Source organism: Bos indicus, chromosome 6 (genome assembly GCF_029378745.1).
Source record: "Bos indicus isolate NIAB-ARS_2022 breed Sahiwal x Tharparkar chromosome 6, NIAB-ARS_B.indTharparkar_mat_pri_1.0, whole genome shotgun sequence".
Taxonomy (NCBI): domain Eukaryota; kingdom Metazoa; phylum Chordata; class Mammalia; order Artiodactyla; family Bovidae; genus Bos; species Bos indicus.
Genome location: NC_091765.1, coordinates 104173647 through 104192172, shown reverse-complemented (window position 1 = coordinate 104192172; position 18526 = coordinate 104173647). Strand labels below are relative to the sequence as shown.

The 18526-nt window shown below is 47.6% G+C and overlaps 1 protein-coding gene across 3 annotated transcripts in view; it reads right to left on the bottom strand.

Annotated features, from left to right (window-relative positions):
- EVC2 (EvC ciliary complex subunit 2) overlaps positions 1-18526 on the bottom strand; it is a 165045-nt gene that overhangs the window by 144558 nt on the left and 1961 nt on the right. Inside the window, exons 1-4 of one of the 3 annotated variants that reach the window (XM_070791781.1) lie at positions 17064-17356; positions 8726-8780; positions 4172-4338; positions 1-69 (exon numbers count right to left, since the gene is read on the bottom strand). In XM_070791781.1, the coding sequence (XP_070647882.1) occupies positions 1-69; positions 4172-4338; positions 8726-8780; positions 17064-17264 (492 nt within the window). In that variant the 5' untranslated portion in view covers positions 17265-17356. The other 2 variants (XM_070791782.1, XM_070791783.1) reach the window with 2 other exon arrangements.

The following is an 18526-nucleotide window of genomic DNA, read 5'->3' as shown; positions in this document are numbered from 1 at the left end:
CACTGCACATTTCTGAAAAATTACTCCATTCTCAGAAGTCCCTTGAAAGTCTCTTGAAATGTCTCCATACTACAATAAAATATAGAACTTATTAGAAAATGAAAAACAGTTCATGCTACACATGTTAAATAAAAGTACAAGATGAACTTCTAAAAGTGGGGGGAGGGTAGAGGAACTTCCCTGGTTGCCCAATGGTTAAGACTCCATGCTTCCAATGCAGGAGGTACAGACTAGATGCCTGATCCGGGAACTAAGATCCCACACGCTGTGGGATGTGGCCAAAAAATGAACAAGTAAAAGGCAGGGTAGAAGGGTTACTTCTGCAGTCATGCATTTTGACCCTGAAGATTTTTCTTTAAGTCTTACAGAACTGGAACTTAAAACCTATGAATAAAGAAAAATGTGGACATGTGATGACAGGGGGCTATGTCCTGTTCTGAGGTGCATGTCAATGACATCATTGTCACAGGGACTCAGCGAACCAGGGCTGATGCTTTAGCAGGAGGAATGTGAGCAGAGCTATGGAAAAGTCCTTTAAGGATTGCTCACATGTCCTGGCTTCCTAGGCCTTGTCATTGTTCAGTTGCTAAGTCATGTCCAATTCTGTGCCATCCCATGGATTGCAGCATGCCAGGCTTGAGTTTGCTCAGATTCATGTTGACTGAGTCAGTTATTCTATCGAACCATCTCATCCTCTGCCTCCTCCTTCTCCTTTTGCCTTCCATCTTTCCCAACAACAGGGTTTTTAGTAGTAAAGAATTTGCCTGCCAATGCAGGAGACGCAGGAGATGCAGGTTTGATCCCTGGATCAGGAAGATCCTCTGGAGGAGGAAATGGCAACCACTCCAGTATTCTTGCCTGAAGAATCCCATGGACAGAGGAGTTTGGTGGGTTACAGTTCATGGGGTCTCAAAGTCGGACAAGGCTGAGCAACTGAGCAGAACAGCACGCACATGTCCTGAGTGGGGCACGCGAGCCACACAGCAGGAACCTGGTGAACATGGACCATGGTGTGTTGAAGTGCTTCTTGCAAGCTGGATCTCTCATTAACAGGTAGAGAATCCACCCAGGATTGGCCTCTTCCAGCCCCATGAGGGGCTTCCCTGGTGGCTCAGTGGTAAAGAATCTGCCTGCAAAGCAGGAGACCCGGGTTTGATCCCTGGGTCAGGAAGATCCCTTGGAGAAGGGAATGGCTATCCAGTCAAGTATTCTTGCCTGGAAAATCCATGGATAGAGGAATTTAGTGGGCTACAGTCCAAGGGGTTGCAAAGAGTTGGACACGACTGAGTGACTCACACACACACAGCCCCATGACACCTCCTCTGGAAACCAATGGAAAGCCAGGGCTCACCCACTGGATGCCAGCTCCATTGCTCCTTGTAAACATAGCTGATACCTGTTCGTTTTCATCCTTGAACATGCCCCTTGACTCCAGGCCATGCATCCCCACTGTCTGCCCCGTCCACCTTCATCTGCGGTGGGTGGAGCCATACTCTGAATCAAAGACCAAGGCAGCTCTCAGTGATACCGATAATCCTAACAACGGCTATTCTTTCCCAAGTGCCAGGTGTATGCCCATCACTGTACACACATGAATTCTATTTCTCCCATTTTACAGATGAGGAAACTAAGGCTCATGGAGGTTAACCACTTGCCCAAGGCTGCACAGGTAGGAAGCTTGGACTCTACCCAGGCAGTGTGCTGGTTATAGCTCCATATGCTATTATAGGATCGGTATAGGTAGGTATAGGGATAGATATAGCTCCATATGCTATGATTCTTCCGTAGGGCACACTCCTCCAGAGCGTGACTCTCTCAGTGGCTATTGTATAGAAATGAACAAAGACGCAGAGAACAGAAGTGATGTTCTGAGAACACTTTGACCACAGGCAGCAGCATGAGCTGTTGAGGGCTTTGATTCTGGTTGAGTCTCTGTCCATGACCTCACCCTCATGCTTTGACGTTCCAGGACCCCAGCAAGTCCTTGAGGGCAGACATCTGGCTTTCTAGCCTTCAGATCCCCACACAGTATCCTGCATATGACAATCAGATAAACACAGTTTGTTGGGCAAAGACACACAGGAGGGGGATGGAGCACAGACTGGAAAGCTGATGACCACCATGGTGGCTGGATGCAGCTCGTCCTGAAGCCCAGAACCTGGGAAAATGACCCTATTTGGAAAAGTGGTCTTTGAAGATGTAATTAAGCCAAGGCTCTCAAGATGAAATCATTCTGGGTTTAGGTGGGTTGGCTTTAGCCAGGTCCTAAATCCAATGACGTGTCCTCATTAGTGACAGAAGAGAAGACACACCCACAGAGAAAAGGACACAGAAGGTGAAAGCAGAGTATGACAGTAAATGATAGGTGTCAGCTGGCTGGCCATGGTTCCCAGATACTCGATCAATCACCCCCTGATCTCACTGTGAATGTATTTTTAGAAGAGATCTAACGTTTAGGTCAGTGGACTTTGAAGGAAGCTAATGACCCATCATAGTGTGGGTGGGCCTCACCCAATCAGGTGAGGTCTTAACAAAAACGATGAAGGTTTCCCCTAAGGAAATGTGCATTCTGTGCAGAGACCTCTCCAACTTGAGTATCAGCTCTTTCTTGGGTTTCCAGGCCACACTTGCAGATCGTGGACTTTGCCAGCCCCCACAATCACATAAGCAATTTCTTGAAATAAATCTCCCCCTCCCTCCTTCCCATACGTGTGTGTGTGTGTGTGCGTGTGTGTATACACACATCCTACAGGTTTTGTTTCTCTGTAGAATCACAATATAAAGATTGGAGTGATGCAGCCACAAGCCAAGGAAAGCTCCCGAAGCTGAAAGAGATAAGGATGGATTTTCCCCTACAAGCTCCCAATAAAAGCACAGCTCTGCTGACACCCTGACTTTGGCCTTCCTGCCTCTAGAACAAAGAGAGAATAAATTTCACTGTTCTAAGTCACCATGTTGGTGATAATTTGTCACACAACTATCTAATACAAAATGTAGGAGACTAACACAAAATGTAGCCAAGGGCCAAGGAGGAGATTGTCACCGTGGTAGCCTGTTGGCTGAACCCAGTGGTTCTCAAGCCATTATAAATCATGACAGCTTAGGGGAGAGTCAGCCTCATGTGGCACCAACACATTACACAGAGTATGAGGAACACCGGGAGCAGGGACAGCGGCCAAGAGCAGGGGCCCCACATCCTAGTTCTGCTGCTTCGACCTGTGGGACCCTGAGCAAACTCCTTAATCTCGCCAATCTTCAGTTCCTATCTGTAAAAAGGGAATAAAAATAGTACCTGTTTAAGAAACTCGTAATGAGGCTCCAGTGAGATTATGCATAGAAAGCGCTAAGCCTATGGTTTTTCCAGTAGTCATGTATGGATGTGACAGTTGGACAATAAAAAAGGATGAGCGCCCGGAAATTGATGCTTTCGAACTGTGGTGTTGGAGAAGACTCTTGAGAGTCCCTGGGACTGCAAGGAGATCAAACCCCTCCATCCTAAAGGAACCAGTCCTGAATATTCATTGGAAGGACTGATGCTGAAGCTGAAGCTCCAATACTTTGTCCACCTAATTCGAAGAGCCGACTCGTTAGAAAAGACCCTGATGCTGGGAAAGATTGAGGGCAGGAGAAGGGAATGACAGAGGATGAGATGGTTGGATGGCATCACTGACTTGTTGCACATGAGTTGAGTTTGAGCAAACTCTGGGAGATAGTGAAGGACAGGGAAGCCTGGTGTGCAGCAGTCCACGGGGTTGCAAAGAGTCGGACACGACTGAGAGACTGAACAACAACAACATGCCTGGCGAGTGGAAAATAATTTTTAAACATTTGGCACTATTATCGGTAGCAGCGTTTTTATAACAGGTGCAAGAGAATCGATCCAGTTAAAGCAAAACGCCATGCACTGCTTTAGAACCAGCAGATAAAGCTGCCTAATGCTCAGATTCACACATTCTATTCATCTAAATACTGTATATTGTATAGAAGAAGCAACTCTCTGTAAAGAAAAATGGATTTGCTCCCTAATGATAACTATATTTAGTGAAAGAGAAAGAATAGGTGTTTTTTGGAGGAGGAACAAAAGCCTGTGACATTTTCTACACAAGTGATCCAAAACCAGTTTCTTTACAACTTCTGATATGTCTTTAAAAGAACTGAACATGTTACTTACCAGGCGGTGTGTTACAGCAGAGTCTCTTTTAAACAAGGTCTTCCTAGGCCATGAGTGTGTAAAAGCAAAGACAGAATGAACCCATGGCCCACTAGAGGCTGAAGAAGCCAGGGGTGGGTTAAAGACTTCAATTTCCTTACTGAATTTCATTCCGAATGGTGCCTCCTCTGCAAAACAGCAACGTGCATGCATTACATAACACAAAAAGGCAGTGGTTAAACTCTAGAAGCAAACCACATGATACATGGCAGGCGTTTGGAAAATCTTCACTGAGTAAGTGGACGAGAGTGTGAATGAAGGAATGACTTATCTCTTTGCCAAGGTGAGAAGTTCTCATTGGGAGCCATAGAGCTTAAGAAGAGTTTCTTCAAGTGTGTGCTTCTTACCTGATCTGTAGGCTGAAATGTACAAGCCTGGCCCCCCTCTAGACCGGCTGAGTCAGAACCACTAGGCAAGGGAGGAGGCATGGGTGATTCCTACACACTTAGCATCAGAGGGCCCTGAGTTCCAATCCTGGCTGCCACTCGCCAGCTGTGCCCTTGGGAAAACCTCTAACCACTCTGTAAATTTCTATTTTGAAGTGACCAGCATTGTGGAGTCATGCCTTTTCAGCATTTATCTTCTATCCAAGTACAAAGTGTATATAGGCCGAGAATGAATCCTGTTTCTCACTCTTCCTTACACAGAGTATTGATAGCAAGGTCTTTAGAACTGCTTTAGAACCCCTTTTATAGAATTTCTAAATAAATGTAGGAAAAATTAAAAAAAAAAAAAAAAGAATGTGGAACTGGATCCTGGATAAAATCAATATCCTTTTTCCCAGAATAGTATCTGTGGTTCAGTTCACGATGTTGGAATGGGGACAAAGGCCCTCACCATGGAAAACAGCACACGCTTTCCCAGGCTGGCTGCTCAGTTGGGACTCTTCAAGTCAATCACACAAGTAGGACAGAACACCCACCTCCAGACCCCAATCCAGTCCTTCGGGCTAAAGGACAAAGACTCACTGGACTTCAAATCTTAAGGCCACTCTGGGCTTTGTCTCTGGTGCGGGTGTCTAAGCCCCTGCTCCTCCAGGAGCTCAGAAGGCCCAGCCGTGGGCTCTGATGGAGACCTGAATGAGGACAGACATTGTTACTGTCCACAGACAGTACAGAAGGAAGTCAAGCTCTGACCTGACCATCCTCCCACTGCATCACTACCCAGCGGTCTCCCCACTACTGTGCTGTCATGTGGGTCATCGGTCATGACTCTGCAGCTGTTTGAATGCACCCTGGCTCCCTCTGTTTCCTTCTCCTGCTAATTGCTACTTCTCAGGACTCAGCTGAGACTCAACACCTCCTCCAGGAAGCCCTCCCTGAAGCCTTCCTGGTGACCTAATTCCTCCACCCTCTGCTCTCACTACAACCACAGTCCTAAGTACACTGCCCTCCCTTATCCAAAATGTCTGCTTAATGAGTGACTAAAAGTTCTCTGTGATTATGGTGATATCACTTCAACCTATTTTACTCAAATGAAAACACTGGATTTTGTAAACTTTTGTAAAGTCTTTTGCAAAGACTGCTTGTTGTTCTTCAGTTGCTAAGTTGTATCTGACTCTTGGCAACCCTGGAGATTGCAGCATGCCAGGCTCCTCTGTCCTCCACTATCTCTTGGGGTTTGCTCAAACTCATGTCCATTGAGTCAGTGATGCTATATAATCATCTCATCCTCTGTCATCCCCTTCTCCACCTGCCTTTAATCTTTCCCAGCATCAGTGTCTTTTCTAACGAGTCAGCTCTTCAAATCAGGTGGCCAAAGTATTGGAGCTTCAGGTTCAGATCAGTCCTTCCAATGAATATTCAGGACTGATTTCCTTTAGGATTGATTGGTTTGATCTCCTTGCAGCCCAAGGGACTCTCAAGAGTCTTCTCCAGCAACACGATTCGAAAGCATCAATTCTTGAGCATTCAGCTTTCTTTATGGTCAACTCTCACACCCATACATGACTACTGGAAAAACCATAGCTTTGACTATTCAGATCTTTGTTGGCAAAGTGATGCCTTTGCTTTTTAATACACTGTCTATGTTTGTCATAGCTTTACTTCCAAGGAGCAACTTCGTGGCTGCAATCACCATCCACAGTGATTCTGGAGCCCAAGAAAATAAAATCTGTCACTTCTTCAACTTTTTCCCCCTCTATTGGCCATGACATGATGGAACTGGATGCCCTGATCTTAGTTTTTTTCATGTTGAGTCTTAAGCCAGCTTTTTTGCTCTCCTCTTTCACTTTCATCAAGAGGCTCTTTAGTTCCTCTTCACTTTCTGCCATAAGGGTAGTGTCATCTGCATATTTGAGGCTATTGATATTTCTCCCGTCTATCTTGATTCCAGCTTGGGCTTCATCCAGCCCAACATGTTGCATGAGGTACTCTGGATATAAGCTAAATAAACAAGGTGACAATACACCTTGTCATACTCTTTTCCCAATTTTGAACCAGTCTGTTGTTTAACGTCTGGTTCTAACTGTTGCTTTTTGACCTGCATAAGGTTTCTCAGGAGACCGGTAATATGGTCTGGTATTCCCATCTCTTTAAGAATTTTCCATAAGTTTGTTGTGATCCACACAGTTAAAGGCTTTATTGTAGTCAATGAAGCAGAAGTAGATGATTTTCTGGAACTCTCTTGCTTTCTTCATGATCCAATAAAAGTTGGCAATTTGATCTCTGGTTCCTCTCCCTCTTCAAAACCCAGCTTGTACATCTGGAATTTCTCAGTTCATGTACTGCTGAAGCCTAGCTTGAAGGATTTTGAGCATAACATTGCTAGCCTGTGAAATGAGAGCAATTATACAGTAGTTTGAACATTCTTTGGCATTGCCCTTCTTTGGGATTGGAACGAAAACTGACTTTTTGCAGTCCTGTGGCCACTGCTGAGTCTTCCAAATTTGCTTACATATTGAGTGTGGCAGAGTAACAGAAGACCTAAAAAATACTTTTAACTCCCCTAGAAAATGAAATACATTTATCCCTGGAATAAAACAAGGTGTATTCATAACCTGTGTCAATTCTGGATGAAAAGTCTGTTCTGCCTTCCCAGGACCCCTCCCTTCAGGGTAGCCCCCCAACTAATCAGTAAGATTCTAGCTCAGTCTCTACAGACAAACCTGGATCTCAGCATATCCTGGTCCCCAGGAGGCCAGACTTAAGCCCAGAACCCAGAGGACTCTCCCCCCAAGTCCCAGTGATGGGACTGGGGACTGGCATGGAACTCAGACTATGTCCATTAGTCTTCCCTGAACTTCTGTCGAGCTACAGAAAGTCTCTTCCTTTCCGCAAGTGGCAGCAATTACTTCCACATGGAAAGAATGTCCCTGAGAATGACACTCATCAGACGAAAGCAGGAGCCTCAATGGAAAGTGAAAAGCAGAGCCCTGAGAACACTGTGCTCCTGGATCTGGGGCCTGTGCAGTCCAGCGATAAGGGTCAACAAATTGCTCATTGCTTGGTTAGTTTCAGTTGGATTTCTGAAACCTGGTGTGGTAGACTTTCAGTGCATGCATACTCAGTTATGTCCGACTTTTTGCAATCCTGCCAGGCTCCTCCATCCATGGGATTTCCCAGGCAAGAATACTGGAGTGGGTTGCTATTTCCTTCTCCAGGGACCTTCTCGACCCAGGGACTGAACCCAGGTCTCCTGCATCTCCTGCATTGGCAGCCGGATTCTTTACTGCTGAGCCACCTGGGAAGTCAGGTAGACTGAGTAATGGTCCCCAAAGACACCCAGGTCCTAATCTCAGCAACCTGTAAATATGTTCTCTTACATGGCAACAGACTCTTTGCAGATACGATTAAATTAAGGACCCTTAGTTTAATTCATGGGGAAGTAACCTGGATTATCCAGGGGGCCATAAGTGTAATCCCAGATGCCTTACAGAGGGAGGCAGAGAGAGATTTGACAGGCAGAAGAGAAGGTCATGGGACCACTGCGGCAAGAAGCAACGCTGCTGGCTTGGAGGCTGCAGGAAGGGTCATGACCTGCAGGACTCAAGGAATGAAGCTCCAGATCCCGGAGAAGGAAGAATATTCTTCCCAGGGCCCTGGAGAGTGTGCTGACACTCGGAAGTCAGACCAGTTAAACTGACGTGAACTTTCGCCCTCCAGAACTATATGAGAATACATCGATACTGTTTTACCACTAAATCCCTGATAACTTGTTACAGCAGCAAAAAGAAACTCATACATTTGACTAATATACACATTCTGCGTTTTCTTCATCAGGCACCTTCAGGGGAAAATCAAGATTCCCCCTTACCTGAATCATTATTGATTCTTGATTCTTACCAATTATTATTGAATCTTACCAAGAATCAATCACCACCTTAGCTGGGCTAATCACCACTCAGATCTGGGCACCCCAGACCACTGCTGCAGGAGGGGCCTCACAGCCCTTGCTCTGTAGGGTACATAGGTGAGCAGGGTGCCAGGGAGGCAGAAGCAGGAGGTCTATGGCTTTAGGGTCTGGTTCTCTCTCATGGTCAAATCAATAAAAAAATCAACCAAGAGAAAAACTTACCTGGAGTTGTAACGTGAGAGTTTTCCACACTGGGCCAAATCCCAAGGGGTAAGTCCTGAAAGTCCAAAGGCACAATGACGTTATTGAAGAAAACGCTAGGAGTGGTTGAAAAGTCATCTCTAAATGGCCTGCATGGAGAGGAGCTGCACGTTTATCCTGACACCTGATGTAAATCTTTCTAAGTCAACCGTCTCCACCAGCCTCTGAGTAGAGGATTATATAATCGCATTCCTGGAAGCTGTCTAGGGAGACGACACAGTGCAGTGGAAATTTCACACAGTTAGACCTGAGTTCGAACCCCGACTCTGCTTTTCACGAACCCTCTGATGCGGGGAGAGCCTCAAGCCTCTGAATCCCCAAAATCCTGCTCGTTTTCAGAGTGGTACATAAAACACTGGCCTGGGAGTTGGAGACCTAGATTTGAACTTGAACCATTTATCTGCTGTGTGTCCTTGGTCAAGTCTCTTAGACTCTCTGAGCCTCAGATATTTCTTCTGCAAAGTGTAGAACTCCTCCCAGCTTGCTTCACCTTGTTCAGCGATGAAAACTTGTCCAAACGGGGCTCAGTCAACCCCTCCATCCCATCTTTGTGAAATAGTGAGCCCTAAAGAAGCCCAGAGCCCTCCACTATAAAACAGTAATAATAATCATTATCATGATTATTACTATAGTGTCTTGGCTAGAGGCCTTGAAACGGGCCAAGCCCCGTGCTGTGCACAGCAGGGTTATTCACAATAGCCTAAAGGTAGAAGGAACCTAATGTCCACTAATGGATGGATGGATAAGCAAAAATGAAACTGAAAGTTGCCCAGCTGTGACTGACTCTTTGTGACCCCATGGACTATACAGTCCATGGAATTCTCCAGGCCAGAATACTGGAGTGGGTAGCCTTTCCCTTCTCCAGGGGATCTTCCCAACCCAGGGATCAAAACCCAGGTCTCCCACATTGCAGGTGGATTCTTTACCAACTGAGCTGTCAGGGAAACCCATCCAAAAGTGATCCAGGCATAAAATGAAATATCATTCAGCCTTAAAAGGAAGGAAAATCTGTCACAGGCTACAACATGGCTGAAACTTGAGGACATCAGGCCAAGTGAAATAAGCCAGTAACAAAAATGCAAATAGTGTATGATTCCAGTTATAGGAGATATGTAAAATTCATAAGAGACGGAAAGTAGAAGGGTGGTTGTCAGGGGCTGGGGGACAGCAGAATGGGGGGTTGTTGATTAATGGGGACAGAGTTTCAGTATCACAAGATTAAAATAATTCTGCAGATGGAAATACAAAATGTGGATGTATTTAACACTGCTGAACTGTACACTTAAAAAGGGATAAGAAGGTAAATTTTGTTGTGTATGGTGGTGGTGGTTTAGTTGCTAAGTTGTGTCCGACTCTTTGGAACCCCATGGACTGTCCGCCAGGCTCCTCTGTCCATGGGATTTCCCAGGCAAGAATACTGGAGTGGGTTGCCCTTACCTACTCTAGGGTATCTTCCTGACCCAGGGATCAAACCCGCATCTCCTGAATTGCAGGCGGATTTTTTACTGATGAGCCACCAGGGAAGACCATTTTGTTATGTATATATTAGCACAGCTACAAATATAAATATATAAATAAAGCAGGTCTATGATCATCTAGGAAAAAACTCTGAGATATATCAAGTGAGATCATTGGATCATAATACAATGAATAATACAGTCTCATTTAATAAAAATGACATCTTATTTTATAAATATTTAATATATTGTTATATATTTGATAGTTATATTCACTTTATCTTTTATATAAATTATGTTAGTACATGTGCATGTATGCTTAGTCACTAAGTCATGACCAACTCTTTTGTGACCCCATGGACTAGTAACCCACCAGGCTCCTCTGTCCATAGGATTTCTCAGGCAAGAATACTGAGTGGGTTGCCACTTCCTTCTCTAGGGGATCTTCCCGACCCAGGGATTGAACCCGAGTCTCCTGTGTCTCCTGCACTGGCAGGCAGATTCTTTACCACTGAGCCATCAGAGAAACCCCATATTAGTACATATAGTTACATATTTAGTAAGTTACTTTATTAGTACATATACTTATATATTTAGTAATTTGAAAATATATGTAGATATTTAACAATATGTTTAGTATTAATTACTTATAGATTTAATATATAGTTACAAGTTTAACAATATGCCATATAATACCATAGATCATAACCATGTATTATTTTTAAAAGCCAAGGCAGGAGTATGCAGAAGTGTTAGCCCTGGGGGCTTGGGGACTGTGTGTGTGCAGTAGAAGGGGATCCCTGTCTCCACACCGCCTGTATTGATTTGTTCCTTGTAACAAGGAGCATGTGCCCATGTGTCACCGCAACAATAGCAAAACTGACAATAGTAAGAGACCACGTGATGGGGGCCAGGACTCTCACGCCTGGTAGAAACACTGTCCCTGAGACCTCCCGGGACAGGTATGTGTGGCCAGAACAACCACTAGCTCATAACATGCCTTCCACAAGGTGGAAACAGGTGCCATTTTCCCAGAAGAATGCCGTGTGCCAGACACTGTCTTTGCTGCCATTTGGCAGGAAAAAAGAAATCTAAGGGCTTCCATTCTAGGCCCTGCATAGGGACCTCCTTCTAACAAGTATAGTCCGGTTGGGTGGGCAGGGAGGGTTGGGGGATGGGTGGTGAGTTCATGGCAGAGCAACCTGGCCAGTGCTGGTCCAGCCAAGAGTTCAAGGTCAACAACAACAGCAGAGCATCCCAGAAAAATTCCTCTAAATTGCTTGTCCCTATTCCTGAAATTTAAGACCACGCCATTCAGTTCAGTTCAGTTCAGTCGCTCAGTCATGTCTGACTCTTTGCGACCCCATGAATCGCAGCACGCCAGCCCTCCCTGTCCATCACCAACTCCCGGAGATCACCCAGACTCACGTCCATCGAGTCAGTGATGCCATCCAGCCATCTCATCCTCTGTCCCCTTCTCCTCTTGCCCCCAATCCCTCCCAGCATCAGAGTCTTTTCCAATGAGTCAACTCTTTGCATGAGGTGGCCAAAGTACTGGAGTTTCAGCTTTAGCATCATTCCTTCCAAAGAAATCCCAGAGCTGATCTCCTTCAGAATGGACTGGTTGGATCTCCTTGCAGTCCAAGGGACTCTGACCACACCATAGTTTCCACCTTATCTAATATTTCTTCCCCTTTGACTGGGAGTCAGCTAAGGAATCATTTTTGTCATTTTGTGTTTCATTTAAGGAAACACTGACTAATTAGATCATTTTCACTGTGTGGGCAGACATCTGTTCCCAGCTTAATTTTTGGAAGCCAGGCAGAATTCCAAGCAACTCACAGTTATTTGACAGTTTTCCATCTTTGTTTCCACTGGTAGAAATAGCTTTCTTAAATATTCCACTCTTTCAAATAAGTTAATTAACAGTATCTTGAATTTATGTTCATGTCTAAGCTAATGTTCCCAAACTGGGAAAATTTCTAGTCAAAGAAAATTCCCAAAGCTGTTTTGTAGGACAAGGTGTTCTGTACATTACTTTTTATGTGGCTACCTATCATTATGAACATAGAAACCACATTTTAATGTATCTAAATCTGTCTCCTTTGATGCTCAGAAATTGAATATGTGCTTAGAACCGTGGGGTATTTTTTTCACTGTAATAAACTAGAATGAAATCTGAAAACAACAACAACAAAACTAACAAAACAAATTAAAAAAAAACCCACAAACAGCCATAAGGCATGTTGCCAGATGCACCCAGATGAATCCCAACAGAAAGCACCCTGCAAAATCCCCACCCAGTCCTCCTCCAAACTGCCAAGGTCCTCACAACAAAGGAAGTGACAGCTACATGTAAAGTGATGTCCTGGGTGGGGGCCTGGAACCAAAAAGGACACTGGGTACAAGAACTAAAGAAATTTGAATAAACTATGGACTTTGACAATGGCTTGTCAAGGGTACACCATTAATTGTAATAAATGTACCTTACTAGGGCTTCCCAGGTGGCTCAGTGGAAAAGAATCCGCCTGCCAGTGCAAGAGAAAAAGAGACACGGGCTCAATCTCTGAGTCAAGAAAGATGCCCTGGAGTAGGAAATGGCAACCCACTCCAGTATTCTTGCCTGGAGAATCCCATGGACAAAAGAGCCTGGCAGGCTATATAGTCCATGGGGTTGGAAAGAGTCAGACACGACTGAATGACTAAGTACATGTGTATGCACGTATCTTACTAACGTCAGATGTCAAGAGTAGGGGAAGCTGTGCGTTGAGGGGAATATATATGAATTTTCTGCACCATGTGTATGATTTTTCTAGAATCTAAAACTGTTCTAAATACTAAAATCTGCTAACTAAAAAAATAAAAGAATTAATTTGTGAGGTCTCTGGGGTGGACAGTGGTGCCACAAGGCACCAACTCCCACACACGTCTGCCTGTACCATCCCTGCCCCTGGAATTCTCCACCTATTCTTTCCCCAGCATTCGCCGCACAGCAAGCTCTGTGGCAGGTCCCTGACTTGATGGAAGGACAAAGGCCCCGTTCCAACAGACACTTCCACTCCAGGGAGAGGAGCAGGATACCAAGTGCCCAGGGAGCAAACAACTCAGAAAGGCCCTCTTAGCCGAGGCTCCCTTAAGGTCTCATCAGTTCCTGGGTGTCACTAGCCCAGGGGTTCCTCTGGGGGCTCCTTGGCCACCGTGAGCAGCCTGGTCCCACAGAGACCATGCCAACCACCAGTCGATACCTCACTTCAATGTCCAGCCTTCCCTTCCCTGTGTGAAGCCCCTCTCCAAGATGACACAGGTCACCTGACAAGGTCATCATGACCTCGACGGTCTCATTTCACAGCCAGTTCTCCATCCCCATCGCACACAACTCACCAGCAGTATTTGGCATGTGAGTGCATTGGCATCTTATGGCTGCTGTAACAAGTCACTACGAACAGAGTGACTCAAAACAAATATATGCTTATTATCACATGGTTCTGGAGGTCAGGAGTCTCACATGGGTCTCACTGGACTAAAATCAAGGTGTCTGCAGGGCTGCATTCTTATCTGGAGGCTGTGGGGGAGCCTCTTTCAGCCTCTAGAAGCAGCCCACCCTCCTCACTTAATAGCCCCTTCCTGCATCTTCAAAGCCAGCAGCAGCAGGTTGACAGGCCTCACGGGGCATCTTCAAAGCCAGTAGCAGCAGGTTGAGGCCTCATGGGACATCCCTCTGACCTTCTTCCAAGGTTACATCTCCTTCGGACTCTCTCCTGCCTCCCTCTTCCATTTTGAAAGACCCTTAGGATTACACTGGTCCACCGGGATGATCCAAGGTCAGCTGAATAGCGACGTGAATTTCATCTGCAATGTCAATCTCCCTTTGCCAAGGGATGGAACATACTCACAGGCTCCACGGATCGGGATATGAACATCACTGGGGAGTCCGCTCTTCCCAAAATGCCTTCCTTCCTTGACCTGTGGGTCACAGCCTTGGATTCCTTCCTATAAAATCAGCCACACTTTCTGATGTCCTTTGCTGAATCCTTTCTTCTTTCTGGTCTGGCCTTGGTATTGCTCCAGGCCTCTGCCCTAAGGCCTCACTCTTCCCAAATTATACTTACCCACAAGGAAAACTCAGCCAGGTCCTGGGTACACCGGGTTTAAAGGCATGTGTGCACTGACCACTCCCTGGTAAAGATCTCCAGCTCAGATTTCTCACCCAGATCAGGACTCGTCCATCACCACTCTGCTATACATCTCTACCTGGATGCCTCGTGGCAGGGGGCAGGGGTGGGGGGTCAAACTCAATAAGACCAAATCAGAATTCCTCATGGCCTTCTGAGGCTTCTGCATATGAGCTGACGGTATCCCTAGTCTTCTATGTGTTCAGGCCCAAGTCCTTGTTTTCATTCTTGACTCCGTCCTTCGTCTCTCTCAATCTGCATCCAGTCACAGCAAACTCCGCTGGCTCTACTTTCAAATATATATCCCCAATCCAGCAACTTCTCAGCAGCCGTCCACTAACCTCACTGGTCCATTTCATCTCCATCATTTGCCTGGTCTCCTGCCTGCCTCTGTTCTTGGTCGTTACTTTCACCGCTACCCTCTATCCTCTATTCTCATAGCTGCCACGGAGATGCTTTAAAAAGACAAATCAAAGCAGGTCACTTTTCTGCTCAAAACCCACCCACGGCTTCCAACAAAATAACAGTCGGAGTCTTAACCACGGTCCACAGGGCCTTTCCTGATGTGGCCCCTCCCCATCCTCTGGACCCACCTCCACCCACTCCTCCTTCCTCCCCCCATCCCTACTCTAATCACACCAGCCTCCTTGCGGTCCTGGACCACACCAAGCACATCCTGCCTCTGGCCTTTGTCCTCACTATCTCTGGCCTTTGTCCTCACTACAATCTCCTTTGGGAAGTTTTTCTCCAGAAGCACCCATGTCCCTCCCTCATTCCATCCAGGGCTCTGCTTAACTGTCACCGCCCCAAAGCACCTTCTCTGACCACCCTGTCCAAACAGCGCTCAAAGCCACCCCTTCCAGTCCACTCTGCCCACTGCACTTCTCTACAGCCTGAACTGCCGACTCCTGCACCACAGATTAACACCACTTGGCGCCCTTCTCCTGGATTCTAAAGGGCAGAGACTGTCTTGTTCTCTCATATCTCAAGCACCCAGGTCTTGATGCCTAGGTCTGAAGCCTAAAGGGCCGTCCATAAACACTCAGAAGACTCTTGCCCACTCAAGTCTTCACTGTTTCTCTCCTTCCAGCACACTTCCAATAGAGCTTTCTGGGATGGTGGGAATGTTCTATGGTCTGGGCTGTCCAATATGGTAACCACTAACCTACGGGGCCACCAAGCACCTGCAATGTTTAAATTCAAACAGCCACAACGTGGCCAGGGCTACTGTACTGGACACAGCAGTTTCAGAACATCTGGGAAATGGTTGTAACTATTACCTCACCCTTTGCAGGAAGGGATAGATATTAATAATAAGTTAACACGAGCTTTTACGCTCCGGTTTTCAAAGCACTCTTGTGAATGGCCTGGCAACAAATATCCACATGAATGTTCTGGCACTGACTTTCCAAAGGAAAGAGCAGTTGAGGACAGGCGGGTGGGCTCTGAATGTGAGAGCACAGGACGGGCCTGGGGGGCATGGCACTCTGGGTCTCAGTTTTCGGCAAAATGGGCCAGATACTTCCCATCTCAACGGCCAGGAACAAGTGAAAGGACCCTGTGAAAATGTTCATCATGAGCTTTCTAAAAGCTCAGAAAATCGACACAGTATTATTATTTTGTCTTCTCTAGTGAAAGCCTAAGAACCAATCATAGACAGTGAAAGAAATCTCATTTAAAAGACCTAAATATCTGCAGTGAGTATAGCAGGCACCCTGGGGCCTATACTTGGAAAATGCAACAGAATAAGAGGAGCCAGGCCCTGAGGAAGGGCTGGGAGAGCCACAAGGCAGTGATGGGCCGGACCCCTGGACAGGCATTCCTGGGAGCAGAAGCCTGGATGTGCAACTGCAGTCAGAGTGAAATTGGGTGTGAGCACGGGAGAAAAGTGGTCAGATGTATACCACAGACAGGTCATCTAGAGGTCGGGGGGACATGAATGGTAGAATGCACAAATTAGGGGAGCGGGGGTAACCCAGAGGAAACAGTCATCAGAGGCCAGAGGCTGAGGGAGCGGGGACTGAACCTAATAGAGGCAGCCTGGATGGGAGAAGGGCAGACATCTGAGATGATCAGGAGGAAAAGCAGTGGGCCTGGTGATCAGATTTGGGAGAGGAGGAGAAGGACGTATCTAGGATGTGAGCCAGAGCTCCGCGCCCTCCCAAGCTAGGGACACAGGGGCAAGGGCAGGCTACATTTGCGGTCGCAGAAAACTCCAGCCATTGTGCCTTTTATCAACTGCTGCACTCTTGCGGAGCACTCACCTGCGAAAGTCGTTCTATCTGCACTCCTGAACTCATCTAAACGCTCCCATCGACCCTCTGGGGTAGACCCTGCAATAGTTATGCTCACATCGACCCGCTGGGGTAGACCCTGCAATAGGTACAGATCAGAAGCGACCTGCCCTAGGTCTCAGAGCTCTTAGGTTGCCGAAGGGGATCGACCGGGCCGCCTATAAGGTCCAAGCTCTCAGCCACAAACCACACCTCTTTCCCCACCTTTCCAGGGCGTTTTCCGGCCACAAGCGGGATCCACCAGGGTTGCACCTTACTCAGATCCCGCCCTCCCTTTCGGGTAACTTCCCCAACCCAAAGGGGCCTCCCCGCCAGGAGCGTAGGTGAAGCCAAATCTCCGGAGTCCGACCCGAGACTGGGAGCGGGCCCTCCTTACCTGGGCGGTCCGCTCAAGCCCCGCCCCGGGAACGGTGTGGGGGTCCCGGAGAGGCTGTGGGCCCAGGGGGTGCTGGAGGGGAACCTGCCCCGCGGGGAGCTGGCCGAGGTTTCGGGACTCCGCGGGCAGCGCCAGTGCAGCGGCCAGCAGGCTCCCCGCCAGCACCCACGTGGCGCGCCCCGGGCCCCTCGGGGTATCCATCGCCCGCCTGGGTCCCGCGACCCCACAAGTGGCGGGTGCAGGCGGAGTTGGGGCAGCTTCCGGACCCCAGGCCCTGCCCCGCCGCCGCCGAGCATGCTCAGTGCGAACCTCCGCGGAAAGTTTTCTGGGAGCAAGACACTGGCATCTGGGCCTTAGCGGGCCAGCAGGAAGCCTTGGACCAAACTCGAGAGGGAGGGAAGGAAGGAGGGAGCCAAGCTGGCGAGGCCTGGGAGAAGTGACCACACTTGCGTTTCCTCGTGCTTCACCCGGGGGCTCTACCAAAATCAGATCGGGTGACTCCTGCTCCCAGAAAGTTGAGAGCCTCCAAGTGCTCCTCTGTTAATGCCTGCTCCGTTCTCTAAGTTTCAGCTCAGGCCTGTCTCCTCCAGCAAGCCTTCTCTGATACACAGTGGACGGACTCCCGAGTCTACGCAGGCGCAGCAGGCCCCCTTTCCTCTCTCCCCCTCCCCCCATTAGCGAACTGAGAAGCTTTTGGAGAAGGAGAACCATAGGGGTGCAGGACTGCAAGGAGAGGGGCTGGGCGGCGAATTGGCAGCTCATGGCCAGAGGGCAAGGCCAGTTTTCGCGTCCTTTTAGGTTCAGTTCAACCCAGTCTGTTCCCACTGCCTGAGCCCTCGTTGTGGATGAGCCCTTGGACCAGCTCAAGGACCCATTCCCACAGCCCCTGGTCAGGCTGTGGAGGGATGTTCTACCTATACGGCTTTTCATTAGAATCCAGCTTGGCTAAGAGATGCCTGCGCGCACACGGGAGGATCCTGAGATACACCAAATACCAATTTGGGAACCAGGCAAATCATAATGATTGGCCAGAGGAAAACCCAAAGAAATCCCCCATATAGGTGACTGAAGCTGCCATGTGGGTGCAACTCGGGGACTCTCCATCTGAAAGTCTGCAGGTACTGTATTCCTTTTCCCCCTATAAATACTTTACTTGCTTCACTACTCTGTCTTTATGGAAATTCTTTTCTGCAAAGCCAGAGGGCCAGATCCCTTGTCACTGAATACGGTCAGGTGGCCAGGATCCAGTGCTTTCACTGCCATGACCCAGTCCAACCTCTGGCTGGGAACCCAAGCCCTGCTCCAAGCCATGCAGGCAGAGGCCAGACACTGGGGACCTACCTCTCTGGGGACACCAAGAGGGGAGCTCGTGTCTGGAGCCAGGAGTCAGCAGCTGAAGAATCTCCCAGAACTCTCCATGGGGGCAGGGGGTAGGGCTCTTATTCCCCTGGGCCCTCAGGGAC